Here is a 22,089-nt window from a genome sequence, read left to right as displayed (position 1 = left end):
TTCAGAGATAGAATTGAGTGGTTGTCTTTTGGCCCCCTGGCAGTTGTGCTGTGGGGTGCTGCAGGGTACCATCTTGTCCCCAATGCTATATAAAGCCCTTGAGAGCAGTCATCAGGAGATTTGGGGCAAGGTGTCAGCAGTATGCTGACAATATCCAGCTCTATTTCTCTCTAATATCTGAATCGGGAGAGGCCCTGCAAGCCTTGGACTGCTGCCTGGGCTCAGTGGTGGGCTGGATGAGAGCCAATAAACTGAGTCTGAATCCTAGCAAGACAGAGACGCTGTGGGTTGGTGGTTCCTGAGTTCGGATAATTGGTCAGTTGTCTGCTTTAGATGGTGCTGTACTCCCTTTGAAAGAGCAGGTCCATAGTCTGGGGGTGCTCCTGGATCCATCTTTGTTGCTAGAGGCCCAGGTGACCTCAGTGGCTAGGAGTGCACCCTGGTAAGACAGCTGCAGCCATTTCTGGACCAGGATAGCCTGACCACTGTTGTCCATGCACTGGTAACCTCCAGGCTAGATTACTGAAATTACTAAATGTGAATCTTGGTGTAAACGTAGATCTTCTTTACAGGATTCCAGTGTAGTCCTGTTTTGCAACAGGAGCTTCTTCAGAAATTAAACATCTTTCTAGTACAATCTCAGTAATGCATCAGAAACAACACACGCTGTAGAAGCAAATATTACAAATATTCCTTACTTATACTTTGGTATCTCACAACAAAAACATATTTATCATTTCTCCAGAAGAGGGCATAGATCAAACCACTATTAGTGGTTCAAATCACTCTAGTGGCTGTGGGTGGAAACTCTAGAAAGTGTGGGTGCACAACTTTTAAAAAAATTATTGACAATCATTATTGTTAGCTATCAATCGAATGCAATGGTGTCAGAACTGGCACCTACCCTGAAGATCCATCCACTGAAATGCAAATGAATATCATAGTATCTGAATGTCCAGACCAATGGAGCCAATTTACTTAGCATGTCTATCTTCCATACACCCAAATGCAATCAAGGCAACACCCTGCAACTCATTAATTGACAAGCCCTGTGCTTCATCTTGCCTAGTACTGGATCACCTATCGAGCATCTACCAACCCCCTTCAGATAAAATCCTTATCACCTCTGTCCCTTTTATATCCCATGAAACCTCTTACATCCATCTTTCATCTTATATTTTTAGAAGACAAAATGGTATGGTTGTGATAGCAGTCCTGGCTGGCTACTGCTTAGGACAGACTCACTTGTGGCCAAGGATCCTTGCACCTTCTTACCTTGCATTTCTGTCCGGTGGATGCCCTATTGGGGCTATTCAACAGCAGACTGTTGTATTTTCTGGATTTAGCCTATCACCACTTATTCCCTTCCTTCTGTCACCTCACTGGATTAACAAAAGGTAACAAGCCCCCTTTTTACCCTCCTTCCCTAAATTCTAGACGTTGGGCTTATTTTTCTCCCTTCTCCTTCCTCCTCAGCAAAGTCACATAGCCACTGTCAACTCAGTATCACTCCTTCATTCCTGCCCCCTTTTACTGGGGTAGGCTTCAGTATATCCTTGTATAAGGTAACCTTGTGGAAACACTCCATTATCTCGATCTTAATTTATATACATTACTTCCTGTCAGTTTGGCCAATTGCTGGTTTTCTGAGCAATTTCTACCAGATGGACAGCTGCTTGACCAGCAGGAACAGAACCAGAAGCTGAACAGCAATGGTGTGGCTAGCTTGTGGCCCTCCAGATGTTGGACTCTCATGAGCCCCAGTCAGCACAGCCAAAAGTGAGAGATGATGGACGTTGGAGTTCAACAACTTTTGGAGGGCCAGAAATTACCTACCCCTCTACTCTCTACTCTCAGGACTCACAATCAGGTTCAGACACATGCTTGCTCGGACACATATGTAACAACTTGAGAACATACCCAAGAACATGCAAAGAGATAAACTTCAGAACTTGTTGAACTGCCTGTGGAAACCCTTCTACATACCAGATATTATGCTAGGCAAGAGAGCGAGTCTCCATCCATGTATGACTTTTAGAGATATGCTGAATCTGGGGAGGGGGGCAATATGGCAGCAGGGGGAAGTACATTAAGGCCAAAATCTAATAGCTGATTATGCACTTGTAAATACCACTGCTATGTGCATCTTTTGATCTAACTGGTTACAGGACTGCAGGATGAAAATGTTTCATGATCATGTGGCAAAGCCCAATGGATGTTTTCTTCTTGAAAGATGCACTCAAGCCACCATTGTAACTCTGTTCCTGCAGCCTGACAATTTATAGGGTTTTCTATTTGTACAATACAAAGACATAAACTGGCCTGTCAAGAATGCTGGTGCTTCAATTAATCTTCCTAAAGTAGCACAGCATTTCATATGCTGCAGTGGCAGAGAGGTTTCAGCTCTAACAACAGCTATGAGTATTTTCAGGATACATTATTTAAACAGAAAATGATAGTGTATGTTTCTTCATGGATTTCTGGCCCTGTTCATTTTTATGTACAGTGATTAGCCACATCAATATCAGTGCAGAATACTTTGTGGTGTGTAAAAATATAGCTTGCTTATTTACCCAGAAACTTTGCCTCCCCCCGTGCTCTCTGCCAGCAAGGTGGAGAGAACAGAGATTGTAGATGGGGTTACATTCCTAGAGTGGCTGCTGTGGCAGATGGTCTAGCCACACAGGCATGTCTACACTGCTCCACTGCGGAAGAGCCATGGCTGAGTGGCAGAGCATCTGCCTTGCATGCAGAAGCTCCCTGCTTCAATCCCCAGCATCTCCAGGTAGGACTGGGAGAGACTGCATTTTGAAACCCTGGAGAGCCACTGCCAGTCAGTGTAGAAAATACTTAGTGGTCTGACAAGGCAGCTTCCTGTGTTTTGTCAAACCAGAGAAGGCACGGCTGAGCTGAATGCATTAGTGCACTGAGGTACCAGGAAGATTAGAGGGGAGGAAGTAGGCAATGCAAAAGGAGGTTGCCTGAGTGAGGTACTGCAGCAGGAGCAAGCGAGACTGAGCAGTAGTATCAGGACATGTGGGAGAAGCTTAAGCACCATTCCGTGGTCACATCTCCCCCCCTACTCACTCCATACACACACACACAAATTGCAAGACAAACAACGCTGAGAATCCTGTAATTTACTTTATAATGCACAGCTCTGTTATTGGGTAATTTAAACTCAGGCTAAACAGTGGTTTTTTTTACAAATATGGTTATGTTTTACAGTGCTTCCAAACAACCACACACTCTCTTTCTGCTCAGAGTCTACAATGCTGTGGCCTGGCCTCAACCCCATAACTCTCCAGCAAAAAGAGAAAAAAACCCACAACCTTTACCAAGCAATTTCCCAAAGGAAAAAAAAACATTTTTCAAGCAGAATGTCAAGACCCACTGATCTCCCAAATAGCCTTCTTTCCTTAAGAATGGAAATACCTAGCCAATCAGTAAACAGCAATTTGCTGCAGTTTGCATGAAGTAGTTTCTTCAGAAGCCCACAACCAATCCACTGCAAACAGTTCAAAATATCCCACACACACACACATACACATTTGTCCCTGGACCAATCGGATTTCATTCAGGGTGCTTTCAGCCACTCATATTGCTGCTGATTTGGTTCTGTTCTAAGGAAGAAGCAGAAGGATCTGGTAATCTGTGTTGCACTAGGGTAAAGCAGGAGCAGGGCACCACGACAAGATCATTTAGTTTCTGTGCTGTATTGGAAGAAAATGATTTCCTTTCTTGAAATGCAGCATATAAAAACTCTCTCCCCTCCCTTATAGCTTCCTGTTTCTTCCTCCTCCTAGGTCTTATTCTTGCTCTCTCCATCCACTACCCCACTTAAAACTCCGTATGTCTCTGTCAAGTGTGTTCAGCCTATTGCGACCTCTGGCTTTGCCTACTCCTAGCGCCACCTGTTTGCTGTTCTTCCTGTTCCTTGTCCTTCACACCACCAGCCCCAGTCGACAGTGCCATCATCCATCACTGTTTGTCCCTCTACAAATAGGGAGAGGTTGTACAGATCAAGGGAGCTCAAGACCCTTTTCCAAATCAACATGTACACATCAGGCAGGGCCACACAAATATGATCCCAATCATCCACTCCATGGACTCAAATCATAATAAGTTTACAAGGATCCCATTCTTAAAAGTAGCAAAATATATTCTGAAATATCAGAAGTGTACTTCCTTAATCATTTATGGAGGCAGTTATGTGGAAGTATTCACCATATAGCATCTTCAGTTAGCAGTATGAAAGACTTTCACTCCAGGATCTTTTACTTTCATAATATATATCACATTTAAGAATCAATGAGGAAACCGATTTCTGTTAGCAGCTGGATAACAAAGATCATTAATTTCAGTTGCAAAATGTATCCACCCATTAAGCAACTGTTCATCTTACATGCTTATTAGTGCAACAACTAAAATTACAGTCATTAACAGAGGCCATGACTGCTCAGCTTACATTATTAGATGAGCTCCTTATCTTCTAAACTACATCAAAAGTCACATACTTCTGCCAGCTTCATGATCCAGAATTCCCTCTTCCACTAATACAGGAATTCAACACATGACTCATGGTTTACTGCTTAAGTGGTCCAAAACTGTAAATAATGAAACTGTGAATGCAGACAGATAAGTGGGCTGTCACTATGAAAAATACTAAAGTCACTCTTGCTGAACCCATGATACTCTGCAAATCTTGCCCAGTCTTTCTCCAGGAAAGTGCACATATAAAGCTTATCTGCCAACAGCTGGTTTCATGGGGCATTTGAAAAGCAGTCTGCTTTGAACACTGAGAGGAATTAGAGTTCTCAAAGTGTCTCAAACTATTGTTTGATAGTTACAAGTGCACCCAAGAAAGTTGTCTACCAAAAGCAATAAAGATGGCTAAAAACTGAACTTGGTTTAGCCTGCCAAAAAGGCTATTGGGCCAGAGGCGGTAGCAATGGACCAAAATATCAGAGATAAAGAAAATGAGGAATGCAGCATTGCAAAAAAAACCCTCTTCAGAATACCCTAGCAATGTCAAAAATGTGTATATATTTGCCTCAGAACTCATAATAATTTTAACTACAGATTTCTCAAGATATGCAAGTCCTTTCCCCCCAGCCAAGTTTGTTTTCCAAACAACCAAATCCAGGAGAATCACACTATCATTTCCTCCATTCCAACCCCTCCCTCTGGGCTCTAAACAGGAGAATTAGGACATGTGAGTGCTAGAAGCACAAGAAATAAACTATGTTGTTGTTGCTTCATCTTGAGAGAAGGTTGGGGATGAGACAGAGAAACAAAGGAGAACTAAAAGTTTGTGCCACATTACAACATTGTGCTACATCAAAAGCTAACATGAGCAAACATACATAAGTCATTTACATGATTTGAGAAAATATAACATGAGAGATATAGGCACTACACATTTTCACAAGGAAAGCATCTGCAAACAAATAACAGAATAAAAATTATGAAGTATTGTTTGCCTTTCCCACTCCCACCCCTAAGCCAAAAGACAAACTATAACATTGTTTAATAATCTTTGTTATTCTAAAACCCATTCCATAAACTGAACCCTTTATTAAATGTAATAAGAATTTCTAAAATTAAAAATGGTAATTTAAGTAGCAACAAATTAAAAATTAGGTGAGATGCTTCAAGATGGCTTCACTGATTATGTTCAACTTTTGAATACTATCGCATATTTACCATAAGGATGGTGCAAGTACTATAAATTTAAAGAAGTTATCCTCGTTTAAGTCCTATAACTTTCTGTGCCAGGCATATTTTAGGACTGGGAACAGTTGCACCACATCAAAGATAGTGATATTCATACATCATACAACACTTAGAAGGCATCTGGTATAAAACACCACCAACAATGCATAACACATTCTTCTGTACATCATTTTAAACTATTTCAGCTGCAAATTTAGGTGCCCAACATTTAGCAACAAGGTGTCAAATGGATTGAATGTTTCACTTGCCACCCTGTGCACAATCATTGTGACATTTATATATAATCTACTCCATCATGCTTCACAAGTCACATTTATTTCAGTGTGGCACACAGGTGAACAATAATTAGTGGGTTGAGAACAAAATAAAAATATGGGCAAGGTTCTATTTTGAATTACTAGGTAGCCCTATCAGGGGTCCCTTTAAAACTACGGACCCATGATGCAGAACAATAACTCTCAGCATCATTAAAAATTGCTGAGCAGATATACAAATAAGATATACACTGAGAAAACCTAGGTTAGGCAGGCAGTTATCTCCCTATATGAGCCTGCCCGGGCAGAGATCCTCAGGAAAGGCCCTTCTCTCAATCCCCACATCTACACAAGTAAGTTTAGTGGGGACACGAGATAGGGCCTTTTTGGTGGCTGCCCCTAGGCTCTGGAATTCCCTTTCTAGGGAGGCAAGAATGGCCCCCTCTTTGCAATCCTTCCGTCGGCAGGTAAAGACTTTTTTATCCAAGAAGCCTTTGGAGCTGACGGTTGCTAAGGTCATGGCTTGAAGAGGGTGCTGCGTTGTTATTGTTTAATTGTACTATTTTAAACTGAAGTGATTTATTAAATGTATGTTTGAACGGTTTTAATATTGCAAATAGTTTAATAGTATTTATTTTAGACTATTGTATGTTCTTAATTATATGCATTTTTATCTGGAAGTCGCCTTGAGTTCCAGTTTGGAAAATAGGGTGGGGTAAAAATGATGATGATGATGATAATTTTTGCATCTTACAAATGAGGGCCAAGATGTTTTAAGTAATTTATATCTCATACAGCAACCAAAAACATGAATATTAAATAGGAATATTAAAATTAGTTACAATCACATTAAACAAGATTATCAGCAAAGAGAGTCTAGCACTTTCCTCCAAAAGAAAAATATGCTTGATGTTGTCTTAAATTTGGAGGCAAATGTACAATTGCTTTCTATTTAACACTGTGGCAAGATCATAGTCAAAAAAGGGTTTGACAAAAACTGACAAAACAAAATAAATTATTCCTCCTCAGGACAGAAGCTGGCAAAATACATTTGATATTCCAATCTGCAAAGATTCAGAGAACTATAAGAAATTTAGAAATATAATAAGAGTAAGATCAAGCCCAAGTCTCACAGATCACTTTTTCATGCCGTATTTAAACCTAAGTATAAAGTTATATAAGATCCTCCGTGGCGCAGAGTGGTAAGCAGTGGTAACGCAGCTGAGCTCTGCTCACAGCCGGAGTTCGATTCCGACGAAAGAAGGAAGTCGAATCTCCGGTAAAAGAGGTCGAGGTCTACTCAGCCTTCCATCCATCCGTGGTCGGTAAAATGAGTACCCGGCATATGCTGGGGGGTAAAGAAAGGCCGGGGAAGGAACTGGCAATCCCACCCCATATATATGGCCTGCCTAGTAAACGTCCCAAGACGCCACCCTAAGAGTCGGAAACGACTCGCACTATAAGTGCGGGGACACCTTTACCTTTACTTTATAAAGTTATATATTCCTTACATTTTAGTAGCCGGAGTTCACTGAAAGTGGATGTCAAAGGAGAAAGAAAAGCTGAAAAATTGTGGTACTTCCTTGAATTATGGATTCACCAAATTTAAGAGGACTTTTGGAATGACAGCTAATGTCAGAGTCCAACATGATGTCTGTAGTGCATTCGCTACGTAAATTATAAAGGGTCTTAAGATGCGTAGATTTGATTTCTAACCTAGGACTTAAAACGAGCAAAAGAATTTCACAACACACAATAAAACGGTAAGAATATTATTTTGCATAATATACATATTGGCATACTACAGAGTGTGATGTAGTGGTTAAGGTGCTGGACTACGACCTGGGAGACCAGGGCTTGAATCCCCACACAGCCACGAAGCTCACTGGGTGACCTTGGGCCAGTCACTGCCTCTCAGCCTCAGAGGAAGACAATGGTAAACCCCCTCTGAATACCGCTTACCATGTAAACCCTATTCATAGGGTCGCCGTAAGTTGGGATCGACTTGAAGGCAGTCCATTTCCATTTCCACAGTGTGTGCACCAGGGTGGGGTGCAAAATATCAAGTCAGTGTCACCACAATGTCATTCCCACAGTCACATGGGGGCAGGTTTGTCCTCACCCCTTCCTGTACAAGGATGACTGGGGAGGGCGACTCCCAAAGGGAGTTGGAGAGGGGCAACAAGATGCATCACATGCCAATGGGAGGGAAAAGAGCCACCATATTTAAGACAACTCCACACCCTACCTCCTTGTGTTTGTTTGCATGAAGGAAATGTTATTTATTAAAGGCTCCAGAGCAGGCCGATGCCAAGGCCTGTCTGGCATAGCCTGGGAGTCATGGCAGCCTCCCTCACAAGCCACAGGCACTGCTGGCTTGCAGCAGCCCAATCTGTGACCACCGGCAGTGTAAGGATATATGAAATATTGGGGATTTTTAATCTTTGATTCATCTCAGTGAACCAAAGTATGGAAGCCTGCAATAGCAAAGAATCTGGGAAACAGCCTCCCTGTGAACTCTGAGTAGCTACATATCTTAGAAGCCTTAGCGTACAGACATCCTGACTCTCATGGAAATTTGGGGAATATTGCCCCAGTGAGAAAGCAAGCACTCCTAACAAAGAAATAGTTTGCATAGTGTTTATGATAATCTTGATCTTTAGAAGGAAACAAGATAGTCGATTATCTGAAACATCAGGAATTTACAGTTGGGAGATTGTAGTCATTATCTGGGAATTTATCTGGGAATGGTTTCTGGGGAAATATCCTTCTATTGTCTTTACCTGTCACATCCATCTGCATCTCCCTGGTCACGTTTGCATTGGCTTTAGTTCAGTTAGAAAAAGTATAAAACACAAAGGGTTTGAAGGAGTAGTCAGTTCCTCTTCCTAGAGGGCTCCAACAGCTGCCTTACTTTACAATGCACCCCAGCTACATCATGACAAACACTGAACCTCAGAGCTAAGGACTTGGGTGAGATCTTTCAAATCTACGAAGGTTACACAAGGGCAGAGTTTTGGTTCATCAGGCAAGATACAAAAGTCTCTCTCTCTCTCAGCCTTAGACTCACAACAACTCTTCAGGAAAGGTATACCCAACTCTTAAACACCTTTCTTTTCTTTTTCCCTCTGTGTGGATGAACTTAACTCTGAAATGTGCATAGGGGTTAACTTATTTACTTTTAGTCTACCTAGCGCTGTAGAACAAATGAATGAATAATAGAACACTGCTCGCTATTATTTATTATTTAGTTGCATTTCTAAACCGCCCTATAGCTAGCAGCTCCCAGGGCGGTGTACAACATGATAAAACCACAATATTTAAAATACAGCAAGTGTGTATTGCGCAGACAATATAAACATTATATAAACAAAGTGAAAGAAAACTAAAAAAATAAGATTAAAAGCTTAAAAACTTTAAAAGGCCTGGGTGAAGAGGTGGGTTTTTACCTGGCGCCGGAAAGATGACAGAGAAGGCGCCAGGCGTATCTCATCTGGGAGGGCATTCCATAATTTGGGGGCCACCACCGAAAAGGCCCTAGATCTTGTTACTGTTCTCCGGGCCTCTGTATGGGTTGGGACCCGGAGAAGGGCCTTAGACGTCGAGCGAAGTGAACGGATAGGAACATAGCGGGAGAGGCGTTCCATCAGATATTGCGGTCCAGTGCCGTTAAGGGCTTTATAGGTAAGGACCAACACTTTGAATCTGGCCCGGAAACATATTGGAAGCCAGTGCAGTTGGGCCAGAATAGGTGTTATGTGGTCGAATTTCTTCGTCCCAGTAAGAACTCTAGCCGCAGCATTCTGCACTAGCTGAAGTTTCCGAATCGTTTTCAAAGGTAACCCAACGTAGAGAGCATTACAGTAATCCAATCTAGAGGTTACCAGAGCGTGAATAACTGAGGCTAGGTTCTCCCTGTCCAGATAGGGTCGTAGTTGGGCTACCAGCCGAAGCTGGTAGAACACATTTCGTGCCACCGAGGCTACCTGGGCCTCAAGTGACAGAAGCGGATCTAATAAGATCCCCAAACTACGGACCTGTTCCTTTAGGGGGAGTGTAACCCCATCTAGGACAGGTCTGACATCAACCATCTGAGCAGAGGGCCCCCCAACTAGCAGCATCTCAGTCTTGTAAGGATTGAGCTTCAGTTTGTTTGCTCTCATCCAGTCCATTATCGCGGCCAGGCAGCGGTTCAGTACAGCAACAGCCTCACCTGAAGAAGATGAAAATAGAGCTGCATATCATCAGCATATTGCTGGAAACGCACTCCATAACTCCTGATGACCTCACCCAGCGGCTTCATATAGATATTAAAAAGCATGGGGGACAGAACTGAGCCCTGCGGGACCCCATACTGGAGCACCCAGGGACTAGAGTAGTGTTCCCCAAGCATCACCTTCTGGAGACGATTCTCAAGATAGGAGCACAGCCACCGCCAAGCAGTGCCTCCAACTCCTAACTCCGCGAGTCGCCCCAGAAGGATACCATGGTCGATGGTATCAAAAGCCGCCGAGAGATCAAGGAGAACCAACAGAGTTACACTCCCTCTGTATTTCTCCCGACAGAGGTCATCATACAGGGCGACCAAGGCTGTTTCTGTACCAAACCCCGGCCGAAAGCCGGATTGAAATGGATCCAGATAATCAGTTTCATCCAAGAGGGCCTGGAGTTGGCGAGCGACCACGCGCTCTAGAACCTTGTCCAGAAATGTACAGTAATTGTACAGTAGGGCCCCACTTTACGGCGTTCTGCTTTACGGCGTTCCACTGATGCGGTGGCTTTCAATTAGGGAAATTTTTTGGCATTTTCACGCAAAGCAACCCATTATAGTCAATGGGTTCTGCTTTACAGCGATTTCCGCTTTACGGCGGGGGCCTGGTCCCTAACCCGCCGTATAAGCGGTGCCCTACTGTAACTGTAAACTGCAATGTTTTTCCTTGTTTCCTCTCTTAATAAAACCAATCTTTGTATTACTTTCTGTGTGTTTTATTGGGTTAAGACTAAAGTTATACATGCTTCAGGGTGAGGTGCGGATTAACTCCAGCAAAAAGTCTAGCTACCCTCACAATAGGGGCACTTGAATTTCTAGTGAACTACACTCCTGAGGAGGTTCAAAGGTCCAGTCATAACAGTGGCAACATCTGCCCTCCACCCAGTCAAATTGAGGGCATCATGGCTTCACCCTCCTTACTTACTTACCAGGGATTGGGCTCGTGGGAGTTGTAATTCAAAAAAGTAACTTTTCCAAGCTCTGGATTCACGTGGTGGTGATGAAATGCCTTGTGCTACCATTTTACTACAGTAAATGTGTTATTACTAGTTAATATACATTTGCCATTTATGAAGGAGTCTGAGTCGGACAGTAGAAAAATAGAGGAGTCGGAGTCGAAGGTCTGGCATACTGACTCCACAGCCCTGGCTATGACGCCACTTCACACGAAAGCATCACTATATAGATGCACGCTATCACACAGATGTACCCCTCGCATGTTAAACACAGTTGTATGAAACCAAACACTTAAGGCAGAAAAAAAAGAAAGGGTGAAGAGTTATGAAAGATGGTAACAAGATTACCAAGTAATAAGGTCAGAAATAAGTAAGTGACTCATAGAATAAAGCTTAGAAAAGGTGCGAGACAATGGCATAGGTATCACCAGTCACGTTAGCAACTGCTAAGAAGGGCCCACTTACAAACATTTATCAGCGACCAGCAGATTAATGTTACCAGATATGACAAAGATGAATATTTCTGTATTTAACATAATTTGTATAACACTTAATAAAAACATCTTAAGTCATTTCCATTAAATATACATTAACACTAAGAGTTATTTACTTTGAACATGGGCATTTGAATATTACAAAGAATGTAAACTTCGTATTACTTATCAATATAAATGCACCTCCTTCCAGCCCTGAGATTAGAACTTTAAAGCAGAAATGGGAAAACATTTTTGAAGAAATAAAAACAGTCTGAGCATTAAAACCATGCTGTACATGGTTTCTGTCTCCAGATTCTTCACCTCAAGTTATATATAAAACAAGAAGAAAGTCTGCTGGCACCACCTATTCATACATCACAAGCTATTTATAATAGCTGCAGTATAATAAGGACAGATGGCAAAAGTCAATTCCAATAAGATTAAAGACATAAGACAAGACTAATGGTGGATATCCATATCCACTAAATCACCTACAGCAAGTAAAAGATTATCTGTTCAGAGAAAGGCAATAAAGACAAGATGAAACAGTTATCTACTTTACCTAAGATTACAAGGCTAATCTAAAGAAGAGCATATTAATGCTCTTCTAACTCTGAAATATCCAGCAGTATAATCAGGTTCTCCCAACTAATGCTTTCCAAGACCAAATAAAACATCGCTTAGCCAACCTGAACATTTTCATTTCCTGATTTTCATTTCTAAGTAGACCAGTCTACTTACAGGCATTTTAACTGAACTGCTCCTTCTCCCCTTACTGCTCTGAGGTCCAACAGGGAATCAGTGAAAAAGAAGAATTCATTAGCAGTACACAAATAAAGGCATAAAGATAGGACCAATTTCAAAGCTGAATTTTGTATTTTATTTGTATTTTATTCACCTCAGAATTTCTTGTTTTCTTATGTCTGTAATCTGCATTATAGATGAATAAACCAGGAATTTCATATTGCATGCCAAAGACCTAAGCATAAAAAAGAGCTTTATAAAGAACAGCTGAGTATTAAAATATTACAAGTCTGTTTGTGCTGTGGAAAACAGGGCATTCTCCCCCAGTCTGTTTAAGAAACAGGAAAAAAAGGGAGAGTCCTAAGGCAGGTGCTAGCCTATTCAGCCATCAGCCCCATGAGATGTTCTATTTATTTTTTTAATGAAAATGCCAAAACCATCTGAGTCTACCAGGTTTGATAATCAGGGGTAAAATAGTCTCATGGTGACTTAGACTCCTTACGTTTTTGGGAGTAGGGTCCTAGCCAGTTCCCTATGTCTCCAATGTCCAAGCCAATCACCATGAAAGGGGAGTGTGTTAGCCACTAAGAAGAATCTTCTAACATGCTTCCTTGTACTTTCCTGTTGATTGGAGCCAATCAGAGTGAAAGGAGGTGAGTCTACCACTGAGAAGAATGTCCTCAGTAGCTAACACACTCCCCTTTCATACTGATTGGCTCCTAGGGATGTCTATTGTTCTGGGAGAAGGCATGCGGGGGGGGGGGAAGGCCTGAGGAGTGTGGAGATGAGAGCAAACAAGCAGCTGTTAGGGGGCATGGCATGACTATCTGTTCATGAAGGGACCCTGCACTTCTGAATTTGCCACTACACTACCGTTGATAATGCTTCTCTCTTTTCCCTTTCCAATCACGTAATTGACAGGCTCATCAATGATTACTTTCATCTGCTAAAAAGGGCTTTTGACCCTTTGTTCCTTTCCAGAGGCTATGTTATTTATTCAGTCTATAGACCTCTATGGTTCAGCAACAAATCTGAGAAATACAGAAGCTACAGTATAAGTTTGGGAGAGAACGGCTGGGGATGAAGAGTGGCTTTATGTACAAATACTGTAGGGATATGGCCAAGACAAAGAAAATGCACTTATCCTCCCATAGTTCACATGCACAATCTGATGCATCCTACAGGATCCCATCTACAAATCTCTGCAGTCAAGTACTGCAACATTTTTGCTATGTTATTTGTGAAGAAAATAGTTATGTCCTGCTTGACACTTTCTGGTTATTACAATTCAGACAACCTTGGGATCCAATGGCCCTAATATTTCCCAAATGATTTCAACACACACCATCAGTGACTAAATCCATGTATAGGTGAATTTGCTACCACTGCCATCTTAGACCCGTGCCCATTTTGGTTACTGAAGTTCAATACTGGGGCAGTAGTACCTTAGCTGAAAAACAGTATCAGTGCCTCTAAGGTTTGAAAGATGCCTGCCAAGCTTAACTGCACAGAACAAAATCCACTTCTGTTTTTCATAATTAATTTCTTCCTGTTGAAGTGTAGCTTTCCCATGACTGCTGGTCCCTAATCCTCAATTTGGGGGGGGGGGTAAAACTATGGTAGCGCAGCCACATCAGCATCTGGACTCCAAGAAAATCTGAAATTTCAGTCTGGGTTCTCGCTATCTTATTGGGTAGGATCAGCAATTGTCAAGGTAATTTTGATCAAGACAATTTCAATTCCTGGGACCTTACATTAGCAGGGTTGATGATGGGTTGCATTTTATAATGCCTAACAAAAGATGGTGGTATAGCCCATGTAGCTGCCCTGCAGACCTCATGAAGAGGTGTATTAAGTAAAAATGCTGCAGTTTCTTTAATACAGGAACAGTACTGGGTTACTTACAAGAATGTTGTAAGATAATTTACATTAGACATAAGCAACCTTTTTTCTATTGAGGGCCACATACCAGTGGCAAACATGGACAGGGTGGAGCAAATGTGGGTTGGGCCGCCCCTTTTATCTGCCACTGCTTCCGCCACCCCCATCTTCCCCATGTGGCATGAAATTAGACCAACCGCCGCAGGCTGCCCACCACTGATGTATATGAAGCACTTCAGAAAGCACTTGAAAAAAATTAGCACATGCTATACTATATAAATTCTAAAACATACCAAGTATGATGGCCGGGGCACATAAAGAGTTCTAGTCCTTTGCTCAAACCCAACTTGCATCCATCATGCACACCCATTCCCCAATTGAAAAATCTGGCCAACCTAACTTTTTCTCATTTAAAGGAGCAAAGGACTCCGAAATGAGTGAGTTATCAAGATAGAAATTGATACTACTTCTTGTACAGTCCCCTGCTCTCCAGTCCATTTTGATGCCATTTCCATAGGCTCAGCAATGGATGGGGACTTTGTGGGTCCTGCTTTGCCCAACTTGTCTTTTTTCTTGTTATCCTGATCTAGAGGCTCCAAGAAAGAGATGTTTCCCACCACCAGGAGCTGCATTTGGGATGGTGAAAGAAGATAGTAATGCTCTGTCACTATTCCCTCCCATGTCCTCTTGAATCCCGATTCAGACAGGGTTTGGGGAGTTAGTTAATGGAAAGAAGCTTCCAAAGGCTACTGCCTCTTCTACCCTTGAAGCAGCTAATTTTCCATTTAAATACAATTAGCATTGCCTCTCTGTCCTGTAATGTCATTGTTGTCTATTGAAATTATGCATAAAGTCAGTATATAGACCCAACATGTAAGCCTTCTACTATTTCACAACAACAAATAGCTCTTACAATACAGCTGATGAATATATTTCCTCTGGATTGTCACAAGAGGCCCCACTTTTTTAAAAAGCTAAAAATATCATGCCACATTTCATATAAAGCACTAAGATTTTTTTTTGACATTTACTCCACTTAACAGACCTAATTTTAGCATTCAACTTAACATAATACCAATTGCATTATAAGACATTAGGCAAAGTCGCAACAACATGGTGCGAAACCAACGTTAGTTTAAGACATTCCCTGATTACGAACAATTATTTCTGAACTGCTCTCTATTCTCTTTCATTGTGTTCTAAATCACTTCTGGAAAGCTGAGCCAATCAGCCAGAAGTCAGGGTCATTATCTTACACATTAATCAATCCTGTCAGTTCTCTCAAGTTAAGCCTTTAAGTACTTCTTTTCACACCAGAATTACCTCTCAGAGACAGGATTTTTCCTCTATTTTACAGAAAGCTTGCTCGTCATACAATTTACTACTGTTTAAACATCCTAAAAGTTCTAGAGAAGTGGAACTGAATAAATGAAGACATTTTATGTTATTACGGTTTTAAAAACATGTTTCAGATCTTCACCAACTATTTGCCGAGGCTGAAGTAAAATCTCAGAATGATGCAACCTTAAATTATTTATTTCAAAATAGTCCTAAATAGCAACTTCACAGCAACTACTTCAAAATTAGTTGTTTCAGGATTGTGGAATTATACCATCTTTTCCCTTCTGAACATTTCTCATTCAAACTCTCTATGAAAAATGAGTAGAAGTTCACTCTGCTTACAATAAAACCAGATAAATATGGACAGGATTACTACATCATTTCATTATCGAGGCTCCTGTGCCATTAACAGCAGCATCACAGAATGAAATTCAACAGGTGGAGTTTGTTGTATGAATATAATATGATGAAGAAAGAACTTCCATCTTAACTTGTACCCAAATGATACAAAAGAACCTTATGGTCAATGGGGCTCACTCCAAAATTAATGGGTTATAGGACCAAGTCCTTAGTGCTCTGAAATTTCTTTATGCTTTGAAATTTCTTTAAACCAGAGATGGGGAATCTGTGATCCTCCAGTTGCTGTTGGACTGCAACTCCCAGCAGTGCCCAGCAGCACAGCCAGTGCTGAGGGATGACAGGACCTGCAGACCAATATCTTCTTAGAAACCCTTATTTTAAACAGATAGAAAACAAGGCGTTTTTATTTGAAGAATCAGTAGGGAGTATTCTCAGAATCCATTTTAAGACTTAGAACAGTTTTTTTTTTCCAGATACTGAATAAACTGGATCATATCCCAGGATTACCACACATATTACCAACAGGGAGACTTTACAATGCTGCTGGTTCTTCACCTTTACAGCATAATGCATTATGAAAAAATCACTTCACACACACGCCTCGTGATCCTATGTACACCTACTCAGAAGTTAAATGGTTCTTCCACTTATATGTGCATAGGATTGCAATCGTCATGGGTATATCACGAAGTCACACACTACTGAACTGGAAAATCTCTAGCTTCCAGTTCTACATTATAAAGGTAACATTAAGGAGCAAAGCAACCTTTAACATTTCATATTTCACATAATTAAAGCTAGAAATTAAAACTAAAATACTGTTAAAATTTATGTCACATATACACACATCTCTAATTGCCCAACTGCCTTTGGCCATACATTTATATTATTTACAAGATGGAGGAAAAATTCCATACTTGTAGTTTAAGTAGGACACTGGCAATTCAGAAGGAACAGCTTGAAAAACTCATTATTTCAGATTGAACTAGAAAAGACATTTTTAAAAAATCACAGACACTGACAAGCTATTGAAGGGACCTGTTGGAAGTCTGAGACAAATACATTTCTAATTCTTCAAAAAAAAAGGTCTATTTATTTATTTATTTATTACATTTATACCCCACCTTTCTTTTCATGACTGAAACCCAAGGTGACTTACATATGGCTCCCAAGCGGTCTCCCATCCAGGCACTGACCAGACCAGGGAGCTGGCCTTATGTGCCTTCAGACCATAGCCTGGGACTAAAGGTAAAGGTGTCCCCGCACTTAAAGTGCGAGTCATTTCGGACTCTTAAGGTGACGTCTTGCGACGTTTACTAGGCAGACCGTATATATGGGGTGGGTTTGCCAGTTCCTTCCCCGGCCTTTCTTTACCCCCCAGCGTATGCCGGGTGCTCATTTTACTGACCACAGATGGATGGAAGGCTGAGTGGACCTTGACCCCTTTTAACGGAGATTTGACTTCCTCCTTCTGTTGGAATCGAACTCCGGCCATGAGCAGAGCTTCGGCTGCGTTACCACCGCTTACGACTCTGCGCCACGGAGGATTTTAGCCTGGGACTAGTGCCAATGAAATTTAAAAGTTTAGAATGTGAAAGATGCAATTTCTGGTAGATGTTTGAAATCATAAAAGATCAATGTTTACTTACGGTTTTACTTAGAATTCCTTTCTAATTTATTTATTTAGAGACAGACAATGGCTTACTTAAAATTCAGTAGCTTACAAACTAAAATGTTTATACAGATAAGATCAACCTACAACATCAACGTAGTAAGTTTTGTGACTTAGCACTGGGATAGTAATCAATACCCCCAATTAATTATCACTCAATTGCAACATCCAAGAAATGTATACTCCTTATATAGCAAAATCCATTTTGAGGCATCTTTCACTATAAACAAATTAAGAAAAACACTGATTCTAGATCTAAAGCTGACTCCTATGCAATTTTTCTTAGAAGTTTCACTGAGCCCAGCGCAATTCCCAGGTATGTAAGCATAGGATACAGCCTAAGACACTTTACTGTATGAGTAGTTTTATATGTATAAACCTAGGAACTAATAAGCAGTAAACAATATTCTTGAATACTCTGAAGCAAGGTATATTTCTAACTCAGAAATCAGTATTTTACATTAATAAACAAAGAAATCAAGTATGGAAAGTTAAATATTATTATTAGAGATTCCATTTAGTTGTTTCCAGAAAGCAGCTCTTATTCCATTTTTCATGATTTGTCAATTTCAGATGGCATGCTCTTTATGTAGGTTTGTCCACCTTACCTGTAATACAACAGTTAGGGCCCTATCCTATCTATTCTCCTCTCATGCATTATTAATTATTTGATATTTCTGTGAACACCATTATGACCTAAGAGAGGTCAAAACAGATTCTTTATATGCAAAGGATGAAAGATCTTGAATCCACAGCTCTTATTATTGCATAGCTCACAAACTGCTGTCTAGCAACTGAAATCACGTGCAAGAGAAAGCAGAAGAGAAAAGCTTGCTTGAGGGTTTTTTTTTTAAAATGATAAAGGAGACTAACATGAACAGCAGACTAACATGCAGAATATAAACCTCTCATGAAATGTGGCAGGTTTGTCGTAAGAAAATGCTAGAAACTCAAGAGCAGAGACCACTACTAATACTAGTGTATGCAGCCTCTATATTTTGAATAATTCAATGAAAAGGTTTAATTCGAAACAAAAATTATTAATATACACACACAAAATTGACTTCTACTACTGCCTTTCTTCAAGGCAAAACAAAAATCCAAATCCAAAATATGTTTCTTCTAACAATACAACTTTGACATTTTTTAAAAAAAGTTCTCTTATTTAAAAATAAACAGTAGATAAGAGAAAAAACAGTTTTCAGAGTTTCAACTGGATATTTTTTTGTACAAGAGCAGGCTATAAACTAACAATTATTATTATTAAGCTGCTTCCAAAAAGTTTAAACTCTGAACATGACTGACAATGTAATCCTATGCCTGTTTACTCTGATGTAAGTCCCACTGGGTCCAGTGTGACTAACAGTGCAATCCAATACATGTCTACTCAGAAGTAAGCTCCACTGGGTTCAATGGGACTTACTCCCAGGTAAGTGTGTATTGGATTCCAGCCTTAGTAAATACACACCCTTAGGCTGCAACTCATTTCACACTTACTTGCAAGTAAGTTTCATTGAAAGACATAAGACTAACTTCCAATTATACCATCAGGTTTCACAGGCCACGTATATCAGGATGAACAAATCAAAGATGCCTCCAATGCAAACTTTTAAGTATCTCTCTTTAAGTTAACAAAAACTCACAAAAAGTAGTATGGGAAAGTATTCATATAATTTCTTGCAATGCTTACATTTTTCTTAATTTAAATGCAGTCTCATGGATTATGTATTCAAAAGGATAGACCTAGAAGATTAAAGTGATGGGCAACACTTTCAAACTAGTAGTCCTCTATCATTTATTCAGAAGCATTTTGTGCACAGACTGAACCTGTCTGAGTGAGAGACTTAGGGCTTCACCTAGCCATTCCCTGCTTTGGCCCCACCTGATCAGGCCCAACAAGGGGGGAAAGTGAAGAGGAATGATCAAGACAGAGAAGTTACATTCACTGCTTAGCTTCTTCTATGACTCTGTTGCATGCATGATGGTTCTACCAAACGTACCCAGCTATTTTCCATGGGCTTAAGCAAATGCTGCAACTATAACTCAGGCACATACCCCTACTGCAGTGAAAGAATACAAATCCAGAGCTAGACAACAGGATAGGTGCTAACAAACTAGCAGCAGCTACATCCCACAAGCAGGCAGCCACAGAAAACTCAAAACTCTTTCATCAAAAGGGATGCATCTTTCCCACAAACTATGGATTAGAAAGGACCAACACATGCCCTCAAAATTACTACTCTTTTCCTATTGCAATTTGATTCTTAACTTCCTCCGTGGCTATTCTTTCTTTCCTGCACACTGGAGATGCTGAGCTTTCTTTTTTTTCCCTTCAACAAGCCCCTTCCTTTTGGAGAAAGGCATCCAGCAAAAGCATGGCTTTTCAGCACCATTTGCAATGGGTCTCAGACCAGCATTATTATATATTCCTGGCCTGTGCAAAGCGGGATGCTGTGGGGTGGGAAAGTCCACCTCTCCCCCCATCCCCACCCCACATTTCAAAGCCAGCAGCACATGACAATCAATCAGGGCTTTTATTCATTCGCAGACATCCAAGTCTTCCCAAGTAGCATTGTCTGCCTGTCTCCCTCCTCCTCCTCTTACTTTCAAGTTCTTTTAAAGGTTCCATTAAGCCATCAGATCGATCCTTACACTACTCAGTTTACAGCAACTCGCCGGCAGCGAGAACTCTCCCCACAGCGGGATGCACTTTTTACACACACGGCGATGCGGGAGAGGGGAAGGGGGCTGAACGTCCTTCCATTTCTCCCCACTGCCCAGAAAAAAAAGTTGGGACTACACCATTGTAACCGGCTGGCCACAAATGAGGAGCGTTGCATTTAAACAAACTCAGCTCGTATCGAAGAATTAAGGGGACAGAAGGTTGGGAGCCATGCCAAATTTCGCAAAACGGGAGGAGAAAAGCGGAGAACTTCTTCCCAGAGGAAAGGTGATCACGCCCGCAGCTCAAAACCCAGGTAAGCAGAAATTAGAGAAGGGGGGGAGGAGAAGCAGCAGGGTAAGGATCAGCGGGAGGATCGGACGGGCAGGCAGGCAGGCAGGCGGACGGGCAGCAAGCAGCCTTGGCACACTTACGTCTCGGAATTTGTTCCACTGTCCAGCCTCCTTATCATACTGGGAGATAGTTGTAAGCCATTGTTTATCATCCAGAAAATTGCCGCTGTCTGACCTGCCCCCGGCTCCTGTCGCTGCTGCCGCCGTCGCCGCTGCCGCTATAACAGCCTGACTGCACCAAGCGGCTGCCCACACACACGCGAAGCCTGCTACCTTGAGCATCTGCGTGAGAGAAAGACACAAAAGGGGGTGGTTATATATATAAAAAAGGCACCACGCACACGGACCCAAAAGGGGGGGGTTGCAACGAGAGCCTTGGGGTAAATGAGTAAGCGAAAAGGGGATTAACAAAGCATTCCTTGAAAATAACCCGTTCCCTCTCCATAAAAAGAGGGCTTTAAAAAAGCGGGCAGGGGGAAGAAGAGAGCCTCTTCAGGAGAGCAAAAGGGACGAGTAAAAAGATAAAATGCTGCCCAGTCCGTCACCTTGCTGCGAACCCCACCGCACAGGACTCCCAGCTCCCGCTACTGGAAACGCAGCTCAACGCTGCCAACTGTGTCGCTTTCTGGAGCTGCTGCTGCTGCACGCGCCACCGTCTCGAGCCGTCCACTCAGCTCCTTGCGCCCTGCGCGCGCCTCCCGCCTCCCAGGCCCTCCCCCCTCGTTCTGCTGCTCTGGTCGGCTCCGCATGCAGCTCCTGGAGAACGGCGGCAGCAGTTCGCGCTCCCTGAGGGCCCTCCTGATACCGGGCTAAGGCGCGGGGCTTTTACATTGCCCAAGCACACCGATTCACCGAAACGTGGCCGGGAGGGCCTTATAACAACACGTGAGATTAAGCACGTATATGTAGAAGGGGGGGAAGCGTGTATAATACTACCACTTTTTCTTTTGAAGGATGAGCAGCTGATCAGTAGCTGTTGCTGGTGAGGAGAGGCGATGCTACACACCAAATACTCTCCTTCCCTTTTCCTGCCTTATAGCAGAGGCTGGAAATAAGGGAGGCACACTCTCCACTTTAGCTAGGAAGCCCCATCACCTTCAATGGCATCACTTCTTCTGAGCTCTGCCATTTCTTGGCACGAGCAGGAAAGAGTGAGCAAAACATGGCCTGGCCTGCTTCTAGTTCCTCCTCCAGGCTCACTCTGTCTGGTTACTTGGTGGTGCTGCCTAAAGAGGAATTTTCTGTCTGCTCTGTCACCTTCCTTCCTCAGCTTCTCTTCCTCTAGGTGGTGCAGGTGCATCAGAAGAGGGTCACCTGCACTCCCCCCAGGTGCTGCTGCAGTGGGAATTGGACACAATCCTCTTCACCGCACCACTCAGTAAGA

General features: G+C 42.0%; 1 protein-coding gene across 1 annotated transcript in view; it reads right to left on the bottom strand.

Annotated features, from left to right (window-relative positions):
• The window catches only part of SPOCK3 (SPARC (osteonectin), cwcv and kazal like domains proteoglycan 3), a 253,643-nt gene extending 232,202 nt beyond the window's left edge, over positions 1–21,441 (bottom strand). Inside the window, exons 1-2 of the mRNA XM_061584209.1 lie at positions 21,251–21,441; positions 20,787–20,987 (exon numbers count right to left, since the gene is read on the bottom strand). Coding sequence (XP_061440193.1) covers positions 20,787–20,987 — 201 coding nt within the window. The 5' untranslated portion in view covers positions 21,251–21,441. The remainder of the gene's footprint in view (positions 1–20,786; positions 20,988–21,250) is intronic.
• Between the last annotated feature and the right edge of the window lie 648 nt (positions 21,442–22,089).

The sequence above is a fragment of the Rhineura floridana genome, chromosome 9, assembly GCF_030035675.1.
Source record: "Rhineura floridana isolate rRhiFlo1 chromosome 9, rRhiFlo1.hap2, whole genome shotgun sequence".
Taxonomy (NCBI): domain Eukaryota; kingdom Metazoa; phylum Chordata; class Lepidosauria; order Squamata; family Rhineuridae; genus Rhineura; species Rhineura floridana.
Note: the sequence above shows the minus strand (reverse complement) of the source record. Positions and strands in the feature narration are given on the sequence as shown.